The sequence below is a fragment of the Rhododendron vialii genome, chromosome 1a (assembly GCF_030253575.1).
Source record: "Rhododendron vialii isolate Sample 1 chromosome 1a, ASM3025357v1".
Classification (NCBI taxonomy): domain Eukaryota; kingdom Viridiplantae; phylum Streptophyta; class Magnoliopsida; order Ericales; family Ericaceae; genus Rhododendron; species Rhododendron vialii.
Genome location: NC_080557.1, coordinates 19,710,427 through 19,727,134, shown reverse-complemented (window position 1 = coordinate 19,727,134; position 16,708 = coordinate 19,710,427). Strand labels below are relative to the sequence as shown.

The 16,708-nt window shown below is 37.7% G+C and overlaps 1 protein-coding gene across 1 annotated transcript; it reads right to left on the bottom strand.

Annotated features, from left to right (window-relative positions):
- Positions 1-934: 934 nt before the first annotated feature.
- LOC131329239 (uncharacterized) lies at positions 935-3,179 on the bottom strand. Its single transcript, XM_058362335.1, has 4 exons — positions 2,736-3,179; positions 2,063-2,564; positions 1,440-1,466; positions 935-1,050 (listed from the first exon to the last, which is right to left on the bottom strand). Exons 1-4 carry the CDS (start codon positions 3,177-3,179, stop codon positions 935-937), a joined length of 1,089 nt encoding a protein of 362 aa, XP_058218318.1.
- Positions 3,180-16,708: the final 13,529 nt, after the last annotated feature.

The window sequence follows — 16,708 nt, the reverse complement described above, 5'->3', positions numbered from 1 at the left end:
TGGAACAACCCATTACATATGTAGCCTCTACCTACACACACCCCATTCTTAGTCAGGCAGATAGATTCAATTTTTCCTCAACCCCATCTGAGAGAGTCTCCGACTCCGTCTCAATCATATTAGCCTACGCTTGTTCCTTGTTCTGAATACCTCACTTGCTTCGGCAATCAGCAGCCTTATGTCCTTGCTTGTCACACACAAAGCATTTTCCATTAAACCTGGGCTTCTTAGCAACACCACCTTTAGGGCCTAGGTCAAAACCTTTACCAGGTTTCTTCCTTTTCTTGTTGCTTTTGCTGCTGCTAGCCTTGTTCCCTTGATCCACCAAGTTCACCTTAGCCTCAAACTGATTCACAACCCTCTTGTCTGAATTCAGATTATCTTCCTCAATCCTCAATTGTACAATCAGATCCTCCATGTTCATGTCTTTGCGTTTGTGCTTGAGATGTTTCTTGTAGTCTTTCCATAGTGGCGGTAGTTTCCAAATGATGGATGCCACTTGGAATGACTCACTCAAAATCATCCCTTTCGCATGAATCACATGCAGAATCTCCTGGAGTTCTTGGACTTGACTAATCACAGTTTTGGAATCAACCATCTTGTAATCCAAGAATCTAACAACAACAAATTTCTTCATTCCGGCATCTTCTGTTATGTATTTTTTCTCCAAAGAAAACCAGAGTTCATTGGCAGTCTTGACCGAACAATACACGTCGTACAACGTATTATCCAGTCCACTGAGGATGTAGTTCCTGCACAGAAAATTGGAGTTCTTCCAATCATTATAAGCTTATGGACTTGAACGTCCAACTCATTCTCCCCAACAATAGGAGGATCTTCAATCAGGAACTGGGCTAGTTGGAGAGTCGTAAGATAGAATAACATATTTTGTTGCCACATCTTGAACTCAGTTCCTCGGAACTTTTCTGGCCATTCAGCATGGTTCACAGGCAACATGGGGGGGAACGGAAGCCACAACAACAGTAGGGATTATGGGAGGGTTAAACCTAGAAGTGTTTCCACTTTCTTTTACAGTTTCGGTAGTCATTTCTATTCCACAAACAGAAGATCGACATAAAATAAATACTATACATTTCTGAATGTATTAAACCGAATACAAAAAGTACTGTTAACAACAAAAACTCTCGGAACATAATGCAAAAACAAACTTTTGCTAAACAAACGAATTATGCAAAAGACACAACGTCAACACCCTCTGAAGAGAATATAGGTTTGAAAATAGTCCAAACCAAAGTTTCAAACCCACTGATCAAACTAAACAGATTAATCAAAACCGAGAGTAACAATCAATTTTGAAACTTTACAACCACGCCAATTACAAAGTAATATTAAGGCTACTGTAATCTAATTTTTTTAAAACAGAATTACAGTAATCAAAATCCACTGAATACACTTTTGGAAACCGAGAATTCACGTACCAAATACACGCTTATATTGTGAAACAACTATAATATAAAACAATAAGAACAGAATGATAACGCCAAAGGTTTTCTCAAGGTTTTACACCACTGATGATGATTATAAAAATCGAGACCATGTAATACTATTGTAGTATTAATGACCAAATTAATGCTCCTCTTATATAAATGCACTACGTAGTCTGTTAGCACTTTGAACACCGAAAAAAGTAATGCCGAAATCGAAATAGATTACCAACTTCACAATAAAAGCTACTCTCTTTGGAGTTGCACAACTTTTTATGTTAATAAAAATGCTGAAAAGGAAAGAGGTGTTCCTAGACTTGTTATTAATTATAAACCTCTCAATGAAGTCTTAATGTGGATAAGATATCCCATCCCCAATAAAAAAGATTTATTGGATAGACTGAATAAGGCAGTCGTTTTTTCTAAATTTGATTTAAAATCTGGATATTGGCATATTCAAATTAAAGAATCTGATAGATATAAAACAACTTTTACTGTCCCGTTTGGTCATTACGAATGGAACGTAATGCCATTTGGGTTGAAGAATGCACCTTCAGAATTTCATAATGTTATGAATGATATTTTTTATCCGTAGCATTCAAGATTATTACAATTACAATCCTTAGAAACTTCTTCCTCTTCTGAACTAGAGGAAGTATCTTCTTGATCAGATATCTCATTAATCTGTTCATCTGATTCTTCCTGTGATTCTGAATCACTAGAGTTGAGCATTAATTTAAAAAGTTGTTTTAACTCATCATCTATTTGAAGCTCATTAAGCTTTTTCTTAGTCTTACACTTATTTGCATAGTGCCCTATTTTTTCACACTTAAAGCATTTTGTCGTGACTTTCTTTTTAGATTTATTATTCTGTTTTTTCTTGGCTAAGGTAGACTCTTTTGAACCATTTTGCTTAGTAGTTTTCCTCTTCTTTTGAGCTTTTCTTTTAGAATATTGTTTAGTAGTCTTATTACTACTCTTCTTCTTAGAAATGTTTGGATATTTGGTTGTATCATATCCAAATTGATCACAGAATTGTCTTAATTCTTGCTTTCCAGTCAGATGTTGTTTTTTCAATTGATTGAGTAATTTTATGTCATTACACAAGGTTAACCCTTCCTGAATAATAATAGAGATTAATTGTCCATAAGTATATTGATCATAATTAATAGTTAGACCATTATTTTGATCTCTCAATTTTTTTCTAATTTTCTCTGCAAAGAAATAAGGTAATCCATCTACAAATTTTGATTTCCAATGCTCACTATTAGCATCAGTCCTTTGTATTACTTTTGCTAAAAATACATCTTTATACCAACGAAAATAAGTTAATGTTGGACATTTTAGATTTTCAAGCAATTCTCGACTTCTTTCTCGTTGGTTGTCCCAGTGACCAACAAAATGTAAAATAATTGATTGAACTAGAGTATAAACAGCATCCTGTATCTGTTCACCCTTTTCATTAATTTTAACTGCATTTAATATTTTCGAACGTTGGTTTGCAATTAAGACATTATCCCACCAACCTTTAATCATGCCAGTGAAACCAACTGTTATCCAGCCAGCCACCTGTTTATCTTCATTCTGATTATTTACACAAATAGTGTTATACATCATCATTTGATGTACCACCCCAAAAATCTGGTATTCTATCATCCCATCTATGTTCCATTCATAGATAGTTCGTCCACTATCAGACATTTGTTTTTGGAAACCAGATTCCTCATATAACATATCTTAAGGAGTCGGCCTTGAATAGTAATATCTATCTACTCCTGAATAAGGAAAATCCTTACTCTTTGGATATTGAATTTTATTAATAGCATCAGTCTGAGATTGAATAAAAGAATTTTCCAATTCTAAAATTTCTTGATTATTCATCTCTTCTAATTCTATTTCATTAGATATAACATTTAATGAAAGACCTTTTAGTCTTTTTTGCAATTCTTTTACCAATTCAATGTTCTTGTTTGGATTATTTAAATTAAATCCAGTAATTAATTGGAATTGGTGGTCGAATATTAGAAGGGGAAATCTCATCTTTTTTATCTTTGTCTCTATCTTGAAGATTCCCGATTTGTTCACTTATTTGGACTATATGTTCTTCTATTCGAACTAATTGATCTCCAACTGTATTGAGATATAAGTTAGTATAATTATTCTGCTTATGCAATTTTCCATTTATATCAGCATTTGTAGGTTTAACAAACGCTACAATTTCTAAAGATGGTTCAGATTTTGAACTTCCTTCCAAAGATAGAGTAATTGTTGGAGGATGAACTGCAGATATTATAGTTCCAGTCATAGATCTCCAATTTCTATGATAATCCTGGATAACATTAATAGATTTATCTAACTCTGTAAAATATTTCCCATAAAACCATTGAGTAAAAGGGATAACATTCTTTGTGTATCCAATCCAATCATAGAATTCTTTTTTAAAATTCTGTAACTGATTCTCATCATATTTTGAGAAATACCATTCCCTAAATTCTTTATATTTAGGTTGGTAAATTTCCTTATTAATATCTTTTCTAGTATCAAGATCTATTATTGTTGTCATTAATTATAAAATTCATTTCACTAGCAGTAGGTGATTCTACTGTGTTTGTAGGATTATTGTAAACTCCATGAGGAATTTGATTTTGGGATATTCTTATACCTGCCAAATTAATATCTTCAATTGGATGTGTGATTCTGGAATTTCAGATGTTGAGTGTCTACTAGTTGTAGGCACACTAACCCTATATGGTAATTGTGTTGCAGAAAAACTATTTCTAGAACTTCTACTCCTAAGAAATCTTTCTGATTGAGAATTCCTAAAATTCAAAGAGACAGTTCCATCACTGTCTTGTATTATTTGTTCGATTTGATTAACAATAGGCCTGGGTGGAACCGCATTATTTATCACCCAGTTTTCTGGAAATGTAATTTCCTCCCAATTTATCAATCTGTTGGTTGCAATGTTTGATGTTAACATATTAGTTTCTACCAAAACAATCTGATCTGCAGGTCGTAATTGACGAACCTTGGGATTAACAGTATTCATAATTTTATAGTAAATTCTATAAATTACTGCTATTACTTCAGATCCAGGTAAGAAATCATAACCTCTAGTCTGGATCCTATAATTTAAAAATTCACCTATGTTTCTATCTGTCAGTGATAGAGTAAGATTTGGATAAGCATTAAAATAAACAGGACCATGACATAAACTAGTCTCTATTGCCCCCATTATAGAGGATTTCCAATCATTACATCTACCATCTCTAAGTGTTACTTGAAGGCAAGTATTTATTTCTAACAAAGTCAATGGTTTAAGAGCTATTTGCACTAAACCAATATCGGCCCAAAAAAATTTGACCTGCATTTCAATGAACACTTCACGGCTGTTATTCAAATAACCACATACTTCAAGGGAACACACACGCGCTAGATTTAGAGTATTGGTTTATTTTTTTGATCTTGAAACCCATTATCCATAATATTGGTTTATGCTTGGAAATCATTATCCTGAATATTGGTTGCCATACTCAAGATTGAATAAAAACGAGCCATACCCCAATTTTTTTTTTTTGATTGACTATTGGTTGCACATGACAGCCATCACTCCAATTTGAACCGAGCGTTATCGAAATTTTTTGGAGATGGATTGAATAAAGAGAACTAGACAAAAAAACATGCAGAACTGAAAAAAAGAAGAAGAAGAAGAGAATTTACCTTGGATGGAGAACAAAGAACTAAAGAGTCATACCTATGGAGAGAGAGAAAGGGTGGGTAGAGAAAACTGGAAAGAGGGTGGAGACAGAAACGAGAACTAGAAAGAAAACGTTTAGGGAGAGAGAGAGAGAGAGAGAGAGAATAGGAAACAAAAAATGAGAATAAATCATTTAGCATTCATTACGCGAAAATAAGTTTGACATAACAAAAAATTTGTTCAGCATCCCTCCCACATTTACTTGTTCAAACTTACCAAAAATGCATTTAGCAGCATTTACATGTTAATAGATTCAACGCCATCCCACCCACACAGTTTATGTATTGATTTCCAAACTTCAACGCCAAGACTTACCGAAATTGCATTTAGAATTCATTTAGAATAAATCACTACCAAAACCAAAAATATAATTACCAAAACTGAAAAAATGATTACTCAACCATTTATTCCAGAAAATGCAAAGTATTTACCAAAATACAAGAGAGATTTATGCAGAGAAATGTGTATTAAATTCAATGGTTTACATATTAATAGATTCAACGCCATCCCTCCCACACAGTTTATGTATTGATTTTCAAACTTCAACGCCAAGACTTACCAAAATTGCATTTAGAATAAATCACTACCAAAACCAAAAATATAATTACCAAAACTGAAAAAATGATTACTCAACCATTTATTCCAGAAAATGCAAAGTATTTACCAAAATACCAGAGTTGAATAAAGGGTAGAGATTTATGCAGAGAAATGTATATTAAATTCAATGGTCAAGATTTATGTGGGGATTTTATGTGGGCCCCCACACCGTCACGATTTATATTATAGATTATAGATGTGCAAGTAAATTTGGGTTGAAAGTTAACTACTGATGGATAAATATATTTTTAAGAAAAAATTAGGCATACTACAAAAAAAACTTAACTTAGTCAATTAATTTTTTTTTGTGCCAAGAAAAGACAAATGGAAAAAGAAGAGGAATAGGATACAAGGGCATTATAGTCAATTTGGCTTTACTGTTAATGGAGTTATGATTGCACTTTACTCCAAAAGCATAGGGAGGCGATTTGGTCATTAGTAAAACACAGGGGGTCATCTGTCAAATAGTTAAACCATAGGAAGGTAATCTGTACTTTGCCCTACATTTTAAACTCTTTTCAATCTTAATAGAAAGCGTGAATGGAGTGGCACACAAGTGATAGGCGCCCTATTTAAAAAACGCTTCAATTGACTAGCTGATCTGAGTAGCTTAAATTTTTTAAACATCTTAAACTAAAAAGAGTTGAGTAACTTCAAGCTTGGTATGAAAAGCTTGACAAACTTTAACAAATATTCAAGCTTAATTTAATTACCCCAAAAAAAATATTCAAGCTTAATTTGTTTACGCAACAAACAAATTTTGAATGAGTTCTTCTCGAGCAAACACGAGCTCAAACTCAAATAGCATGACTCGTATATTGGCGTAGAAAGTATGTCAAGTATGTCAATAAAGATACATCATACAACAAATAGGTCCTCATAGCAGAATATAAGTTGCCGAAAACTAAAGCCTGCTGGAAATTATGCTTGTTCACATTCTTTACCAGGAATAATACTTGGTCACATTCTATACCAGATTACAGCTATACACTAACCATAAGATTTAGTGAACCCACTCCATTACACCGACGAAATCCAGAGTTGATATAAAAAAAAAAGTGAACAAAACTGTGTAGAAACTCGATCGCTAGGCCCTTGTTAGCATCCTGTCCTACTTCGACGCTTGAAGAATTCTTCCTCTGACTTGACAGAAATGAGTTCCAGATTTGGCGAGGATACTAGAAGACTAATTAATCTCCTCATCGTCTATTTCTTGCCTCTCAAAGCATTCCGATAGGCACTGAAAATCTTCCCTTTGCCAGCAGATATACTTATTCTCCAACAATTTGTCATTCTTAATCAAAAACTGTACAAGTTCAACTTCCCAACGCGTCTTTTGGAAGCCATAGATCTTTACATTTTTGAGATGCAGCAGCAAACACTCAGGAATCGTATTTTGTGATTGGAAGTAGTCTGTTACATCGAAAGAGTAAGCATCATAAAGCACATCTGCCCAAAAAACTTCAGATTGTTAACGACGACCCAACTTAAAATCTTGGATACCCTAAATTGGCTTGTAAATGCGACTTTAAAATGTAGGGACTCCCATTGATTTGTGGAGTAATTCAGTGTAATAAGGAATAACAAGGCCACTATATGGAGGTTCAGAACCTACACATTACACAAGAAAGAGACCAACATATAATCTTCAAATTGTCCAATTAACACTGAAACTTCCTGAAAAGGAATATTAGTTCTATGAATAGATTAATGCGGAGTAAAAGTGGGACGGACATTCTGGGAAAAACAATCCTCTGCAGGGCACAAGGTTTCTGTCAACACTCAACGTGACTAACGTCTCCAGATAAGGGTGAAATGTCAAGAAGCTTTGCCAACCCAGGTTGATCACATTGCACAATGTGCATGTCTAGAATTAAACTTTTGCAATTCAGCAATAGAGAAGTCATTCCTCTCACCTCCAGTACCGATAAAACCTTGCGAACCAAGACAAACACCAAAGCAGGCAAAAAGGAGTTCAAGAAGTTTGCACAAAAATATGGCCATCAAGTTGTCACCAGTCACTGGAATTAACGGACAAGTGTGTTAATACTGAAAATTGTTCAACCAGCTCGAAGGGAGATGGTACTGAAATTTTAAAAGAAAACAAATAACCTTGATTCATTAGTCGCACATTTGAAGGGGCGTCCACCTTTCAAGAGAAAGCAATCTAAGGTTGAAAAAATTGTTAAAAAGATAAATAAAAGCGGAAATAGGACACGAACAAATGCTCAAGTGAAGGTTGATGCTTTTGTTCATTAGATTTTTTAGTTTACTGTTGTTCAAAATAGTTGCTAACTTTGTTTTATTGTTCATTCTTGTTGCAGCGTCAGGCCTCAGGACATGTGCCTTCTATGGCTTCCCCCTTTCCTACACTCTTGCTAACTTTTTTTTCTTTCCATCTCACACTCTTGCTAACTCTGTTCTTTGCTTTCATTCTCAGTACATCTTGCTAATATTAGTTCCTTATTTGGATTAAACTTTCTGATTTCATTGTAGCTGGAGAGCTATGGCTTGGTGCATACTACAACTCCCACCACGGAAACATTTGGGTTTGGAACACAATAGAGTCTTAACATAAGTGTAATTATTAATTTTTTTTGCTTATTCTACAATCAAATGTTTGAATAAAACATATTGAATTCTGGATTGATGGAGATGGTGCAGGAGTCGACGATGCAACTTACAACTTGTCATGGTGGTGGAACGAGTTATAACGACCAAGGGGGAAAGGCGACAGGGCAAAATGTGTTCGCCTATCCTCCTAAAACGGGGATCAGGCCATGCTTTGGCCTAGCAAATATGATTGCGTATCCAGATATTCGTTGGCCTAGTATGCTTCCTTTTCAGGTATACGTTTATGAATTATGTTATTCTTTTAAACTGGTAGCACACACTCAAGGTTTCCTTAATCATCCACCTCCACCTTGGACAGCGAGCCACGAGATGGTAGCTGCAAACCCCAACAGTTCCACTAAAACGCCCAGAATGGATGATGTGAACCTGATTAATGACTCAAAGTTGGGAGATCCAAAATAGTTATTGAAGAAAGCTTGTGAATGTGGTATTACTCGGTCTAGCTAAATTGGTTGTCTCATTTCCCCTCATAGTGAAGGCCAGAGTTCGAGCCCCATGAGGGGCGGGATTTGGGGTGCGGACAACCTCTAAATCTCCTGTTGACTAACATACTTATACCCTGCTAACCTCAGCTGATGTATAAAGTGTGAAAAAAAAAAGAAAAAAAAAGAGAGAATGTGGTGGTACTCGGTCTACAAATTGTGGATATAAAAGGGAGCCTTTTGAAGAGCCAGTTTTTATTGTAAGTATTAGTGGCTACTAGGAAATGTTTTGGAGGTGTCCTTATTCGGTCTATGAACTGTGAACACGTACCAAAGCGTTGAATTTTGATACGCCAAGTGTTGTAATGTCGTCAGTGTAATGTGTAGTTATGTGTAATGTGTAGTTATGGTTTTGAAGTAACAGGCATTCGTTTTGCATTGTACGTAATTATTTTGGCTATGCAAGTGAAAGAGACATGTTCATGTAATCTACCAGAGGTATTTTAACTTTATGCATATGTAGTCCGATTGTGGGGACATATTCTACATTATAGTTGTAACACCCCGCTTTCTCTCGTCCGGATGGGAATAGGGCAAGTCATGGTTTATAACAAAAGATCCATCCTACTTGTACAAGACAGGACGGGCCAAAGCGCATAGAAACTTCGCAGTTAAGCGTGTTCATCCTGGGATAGTCCAGGGATGGATGACCTACTGGGAAGTCTATGGGCTTTGGGCGTCCAAAGCGGACAATATTGTACAAAGATGGAGTGGGTCATTACAATAGTAGTTCACACTGTTGTCACCGTGATCTTATTATTCAGACACCATTACATACATATTGGAGAATATGCAATAAAGCAGATAAACAGCAGTGGCCGGCCAAACTCAGAACCTATGCTAGCTAGCTCCCAAAATCTACATCAAACGCGCAAGACAAGTTCAAAATTCACAAGAGCTAACCAACCTTAATGTGGAGGCTTCGGTAATTGTCTCGGTAATATAACCGGACCACCATCAACCGAGGCCTCATATTGACATGGGCCTGTGTATATCTTTCTGATTACTCGCTCGGCGTCAAGTCTCCTGTTTCCACTTCGGTTAGTTACCGAGGTGTGCATTCCGTTTGGGTTTTTTGGCAGAATGCAGCATAGCAGGAGGGGACCATGAGCGATACGTGGCGAAAAGGATCATCTGCCCATGTGCTTCGTAACCGTCTTATCCCGTGGCATCATCTATGATGTCACCAAGGGCGGTTACCTAAGCGTGACCTCCACGCACTGGCTTGGAGCCCAAGTTAACCTAGGGCTAAGATAAGATGGCATATCCTTCAAAGATGAATATCCCTTTGTATTTATAGACCTAGGTTAACTTGGGAGTGAAGTACTAGTTCAGGCGAAAGTCCCATCTCCTAAATCGAACCCCTACACTTAATGTCTCAACCTTCATCATTCCAAATTACGAAAGTTTACAAAGATACAGTACCACAGTTGCACTGCCCAAATTCAGCTATTAAAAAAGAAACTCCAGTGCAGATTCTGCATCTCTCCGACCCAACCCCTCCATCCCTTTCATGTTACAACTCAAGATGTTCAGGAATTAGATTAATACAACTGCAGTACTGCTCCAATTCGAGAATTGTTTTCTTGTGAAAAGATTGCCAAGTGTGTTTCGGAATCCAATTATCTTGGATGAGGTAAACCCCTGCTATTGTTCAAGAGCTCTGACCAAATTCTATAATCTTGTACCTTTAAAACCTGCAAAAGAAAAAAGGAGCCAAAAGGGGCAAAAAAAATTCAACCCAAATATTGAAATCTTAATTTCTAAGATGAAGAACAAAGAATTTTTTTAGAGATATCATAACTTCAAAACTAGCAACATTTTGCCAATATTCAAATTTAATTGTCCTTATATTTCCTCAATCAAGTACATCATCATTACACAAAAACAATCTCTCTTCCATTTTCAACATGGTTCGAAGAAAAATACTTTTAAAACAGTTTTTTTTTTTTTTTGCAAAAACAGTTTTTTACACATATCTTTTTATTAAATTGTTTTTCCAAAAATTGTTCTTTTGAAAAAAAAAAAGAAAAAAACATTTTTTTATTGAAAAAGTGTTTTTTTTTAAACTTTTTTCCAAAAATTGTTTTTTTTTTTTTGGTTAAATCAAAGTTTTCAAAAAACTATTTTCTCTTTTTCGAATAACCTGCTTTTATTAGTTTGAAAACTATTTTAAAAAAATTATTTCCTATGTCACAATTTCTAAATTTTTATAAGTTAAAAAGGTGATATGACAAGTTTTGGTTATTCAATTTTAATTGTATCATTGTGGATATCTACATTGCTAATCTCAGCAACCCCTCAAATGAATAAGCAAAAGATGATGTGGCAACTTTCGATTATTCACTTTTGATTATTTCATTGTGGGATGCTTTAATAAGCTATTTTACAACTTATCTAACCAAATAGTCTATTTTTCTATTCAAGCTTAGAAAAAGCTACATCAAACATGTTTATAACTGGTATTAAGTCTTTTAAGTAAATAATCAAAAAATCCATAATCAAAAAGTAAAACTTATAAGTGGGTAATAATCAACGGGGCCAATATTTCATGTGAATTTTGACAATACTATTAATAATTCAGAACAATTATGTATGGAAGTAATTTGTTTGAAAAATCAGATTAATTGAACACTTGTATCTATATGAATGGACGCTATTTGTCTTAAGAGTAATTGATTTAAAATAAAATATTACTCGATCCATCCTTTTTTTTTTTTTTCAAAAGTTTAGAAATTTCATTGATAACCAAGAGATAACATCAAATGACATATTCTTTCTTGAAGAAGGAGAGAATAGCCAAGCAGGTGGATAGGCTCCGACAAGGAAAAACTTACACCCCAAACTCCTTACAAAGGCCATCGAGATACAATACCACACTCAAAACTCACACCACCAACATCAAAGAAAGAAAAACACACTACACCTAAAAGGGTTAGGAAGACCCTCAAAGGGGAGAAACACCCGCAAGCGGGACATCACAACAGAAAACTAGAAAGAAAAATAAAAATCACCGGCAGTGCCAAATCAAACAACCCAATCTTCCCTTCTCCAAATCAACTCCAGATCGGACCCTGTTCTCCAATCTCTTGACTCCGGACTTTGCAACCCGGTCCCCTTGGTTGCCGAAACATTTTATAGTAAGGCATCGCAGCTGGATCTGGACGGGGTCCCGACTGCGGACGGCTTTGAGCCAGTCGAGGTGATCCTATATCTTCGAGATGTTGGGGAAGAGGTTGTGCATGAGGATTTGTTCGATGGTGGCGACGGAGGCGACCAGAGTGAGGTAAGACAGAAAGGAGGCAATGAAAAGAAGACAGTGAAGGAGGTTTTTTTTTCCGTTTTGATCGGCAAAAATGAATTTTATTAAAAAAGGGAAAGGGATCCAACAAATAGTTGGATAATACACCTCGGCAAAGTCCAAAACACCTAAAGGTCTATAAGATCCACAATAGAAACAACATTAAGCTCAACCCAAACCCAAATAAATCAAATACAGCCCAAGCACTCAAGACTCGGCCCAAGCCTGGACCGGCCCACCCAAACCATCCCACAAAACCCTACCTACACTGGCAGCCACCGCCATACAAATCACCGGACCCCAAACCTTGCCGTTAAGTCGAGCCGGCCTCTCCCAGATGTAGAGACCGGCAGCGGAAACCAGCCTACGACAGTGAAAACCGAAGCAGATAGGGCCTGAGGGCCAACCATTGCCACCATCTGCAGCTAACCCAAACAAACCCCTACAAAACAATCTTCATCAGCAACAGCGACACTCCAGAGCGACGGAATGCCAGCCCCACGCCCGATTGAGAGCTCGGAAGGCCGTCGACCAAACTTCGGTACACAAAAGATGACCAAAGCAAACAACCATGGGAGCCGCATTCACCCCACCACCGCCGGACTGGACCACCACCGATCAAAATCGCCATCTTCATCGATCGATTTTGATATCGAAAAACCTGCAAAACAAACACTAGAAAACACATCTAACTACACCACACCCACCACACCACCGCCAAATCAAAACCGCCAGCCCCACCTCCACACGACCACTGCCCCAACCGCCTGCTGCCCAAAAGCCACCAGCAGCCACCACCGTATCCACCAGTAGCTCCCACCACACCACATCGTCCAGATCTATAGCCAACTGCGACCACCACATCGCTGAACCACATCTCCAAACCAGCCACCAAAGAACTGGACGGAACCTTGGCCCATCGGAGAAGATCTGATCGCCAGCAAGATGAGCCCACCACCAGTAAGAAACCGGAAGCAAGAGAGGGAGGGAGAACTAAGGCAGGAGAAAGGAGAGGACCACCAAACCGCCACCGCCGTTAAGCAACCCCGGTGACGTCCAACAACAACCAACGACGGTTGCCCGGCGATCCAAAATAGGGACAGCAGCAAATCGAAACAGGAGAAGGGATCGAGGGGGAGAGGAGGAAATGGGTGCGGAAAAGGAGAAGCCTAGGGGGGGGGGGGGGGGGGGAGTGTCCCCCCCCCCCAGCCAGAAAAAATCCTCACTGAAAAGTTGAATAGAGAGAAGGGAGAGGAAAGGTTTTTAGAGAGAGAAAGGCTTTTTCCTGGTCATCCAACCTATTAGCTATGACAGCGAAGGAGGTTGACGGAGATGTAAAAGGGGAAGCGGAAGAAACATTAATGGAGAACGTCCCCCTCCCGCCACCCATCATAAGGTGGAAACCCTAGGGGGAGGGAAGGAGGCGGCTAGGGCTAGGAAGTACTACAGAGAGAAAGTCTCCAGAGAGAAAAGGCTCGATCCATCCTTTAACAATGTATAATTTAATTAACTGATTCTTAAAAAGTAGTGCTACAGGTACCGATGGGGTCGGTACCGAAATCGTAGGGACGGCCGCGCCGGGTCGTCTCCGGCCACCGGATGGCCGATCCGAGCCGTCCAAAAATTCTATAAAAAAAAAAACAAAAGGGCCCACGTGAGAATCAACAGCATCTGAGGTGTGTAGAGTGCTTGATACATATATACACGAAAAAGGGGTGCTCGGATCAAACACTCTACACATTTCTGATGCTGTTGATTCTCGCGTGAGCCCCCTTGTTTTTTTTTTATAGAATTTTTGGACGGCTCGGATCGGCCGTCCGGTGGCCGGAGACAGCCCAACGCGGCCGTCCCTACGATTTCGGTACAGACCCCGTCGATACCAATAGCATTTTCGATTCTTAAAATAGATAATTTCTTCATTGAGATCTACAAGAAACGGTTACGACGTGTATTTAGCACGAGCTTGCTTGGACCCTAAGGTAAGTCACTTTGTATAAAGTACAATTCTAAATCCTAAAAAGGTATGGATACCCTCGCTGGGTGGGGAGTCGGCATTCTCGCCATAGGGTGTGTCCAAGAGAACTTCACGCTTCCACGCTCATCTTGCGACTGTTGTCATGAAAAAATGCTCAAAGCGCCCGTGGTGGCAACGCTTTGGTTTTTGGAGTCGCCGCTCAATTTTAAGAAAACTAAGAAACCATAAAAAAGAAAGAAAAAAAAAGAAAGAGAGAGGGTGATATTCCTGAAGTTCAAGAGCTAAGGCACGGAGAGGGAAGGTCTTAGGCATCCATTTTCTGCTCAACCAAATGATTGGCCTCTAGTATTTTGGTCAACGGGCTTTTAAAAGACTTTCAAACGCATAAAAAACACACACTTACATTTTGATTTATGCTTCTTCAGGGTCCATTTGATTAGAAAAAAAATTATGCTGGAAAGTGAAAATGAGAGAAAGTAAAGTAAAAGAAAAGAAAGTGAAAAAAAAAATTATTTTCTTACATGTGTTTGCTTGAAATGAAATTTTTGTAAGAATCTTGCGAGAAAAAAAATATTTATTAGTTTAACCTTTTACATATATTATGGATCATGATAGAAGGGGAAAAGTAGTTATAGACATAATGGAAAGTGTCATAAAAGATGACAACTTTCAAAAAAAATAAAAATATTTATTAGTTTACCTAACGATTGGCCTCTGGTATTTTGGTCGACGGGCTTTTCACTTTGTTCGTTCCTAGTCACCCAAATGTCATTTATGAAGATGGACATTTTCTTTAATGAAGATGGACATATGGGTTTCATTGCGTTCAATTTTTCTCAGTTTTTATGTTTTGGATTTGCAAAGGTGTGAGTTGAAGGATTTTGATTTTCTTTGTAGATTTTGATGTTCATTTTCTTGGGTGGAGTTGATTTTTGAGACTGTAAATCAAGGTTTTTTCTTTGGACAGTGGAGGGTTGAGCCTGGTTGGCGGTGGGGGAGGGATTGTTCTTTGGTGAGAATGTAGGCAAAAGGACTTCAAGTGGCAAGGAGCGGTAGGGGAAGCAGGCTCCATCGATCTGGATGGAAGGATGGTGGTGCAAAGGCTAGGTTAGTGATGGTGGCGACAAAGCATGGCATTTTATGGCGGCTGCTGCTGCTGCTGCTGGTGGATGGTGGCCAGGGAACAAGTTAAGAGAGTGGGTGCTGAGACATTAGTGGTAATTTTGGAATAACAAGAAATACATGGGTTTGGTGTGGGTTTTAAAGTCGCACAATGCGTGTGCAAGAGCAAGAATGAAAGTGTTTTTTCGAAAATCTCTGAACAACTGCAATTCGTGAGTGCGAGAATTGGGAGCGGAAATGAAGCCTATTTTGAAGGATTAGGTGAGGTGGGTTTTTGGGGAATTGGAATGAGCTCTTGAACATTTCCAACAATAACACTGGCCTGGGGGCAGATGCAGCCTTGCCCTGCACATTCTACCCTGAAGATGCCGCCTTACCCTGAATGAATTGTAAATTTGCCTTTTCGTTTTGTTCTCATGTATGACTGTAATTTTACCTATCACTTTCTTGCCTTTTCTTTATGTTACCAATCAATTTCAGTAAAATAAGAAAAAACTTAGAACCCATTGTACAGACTCCAATAGACTATGTTACTTTTTTTCCATTATTCTTAACGTTTATTACATAGCAAAAAAAGATTTTAAAATTTCCAAAGATATGATAGACCAATTCCAATTGTTCGAAATTCATACACTTTTAAACCTCTCACGTGTCATCAACGCTTATGTTGCTGAAAACTCTTGTTTTTTAGCACTAGACACTAAGCAAGGCGTGAACACGCTTGTAGGCATTTGTTTACTGAGCGCTGGCATGCCAAAACTTGTCGCAAGTAACGTTGAAGGACTGAATACCGCTTATCTAACTTCTAAATAAGAGCGATTGCATGTGACTTAAAAGGGTAAGAAATAAAATGTTTCGAGGGTTGCCATAATTTAGGAGACTTACCAATTTTCAAACCATGTAGGAAAGAAACAACAAAAGTGATCATAAAAACTAATCGAACTCTATTAAAAAGAGAAAAAAAAAAAAAAAAAAGTTGACCGATTACAATGAAATAGGAATAGTGCTGGACCGAAAAGAGAAGTACAAGGTACCATGAAAATGTAATTCCATCGGAAATAAAAGATGGGCAAACTTTGCTCAAAATTTTGTGTATTGATAAGCACCGGGCTTTTTGATTGGTGTTGAAACCGTTATTCATCTCTACTCAGGGACTATGAGGCTCGAGACCCACGAATGTTGAAATACCAAACAACAACAGCCGAGCTCATCACACACTTCAAGAATTTCAAAATTGAACAGATCAACCGCGAACACAACGCGCATGCAGACGCACTAGCTGGCCTTGCCTCAGCTTCCAAAGCCTCTGAATTCAGAACCATCAACTTTGGCAGCATTGACCACCCAAGCTTTGACACCACTCCAGAAGTACTCAACGTTGAACTCGGTCCAAGC

Coding starts and splice junctions, on each gene's coding strand:
- LOC131329239 (XM_058362335.1), bottom strand. CDS start 3,179: ATGTTATATGAGGAATCTGGTTTCCAAAAACAAATGTCTGATAGTGGA. Junction 2,565..2,735: donor AAGATGTATTTTTAGCAAAA/GTAATACAAAGG, acceptor ATTATTATTCAG/GAAGGGTTAACCTTGTGTAA. Junction 1,051..1,439: donor ACAATATAAGCGTGTATTTG/GTACGTGAATTC, acceptor TTTGTGGAATAG/AAATGACTACCGAAACTGTA.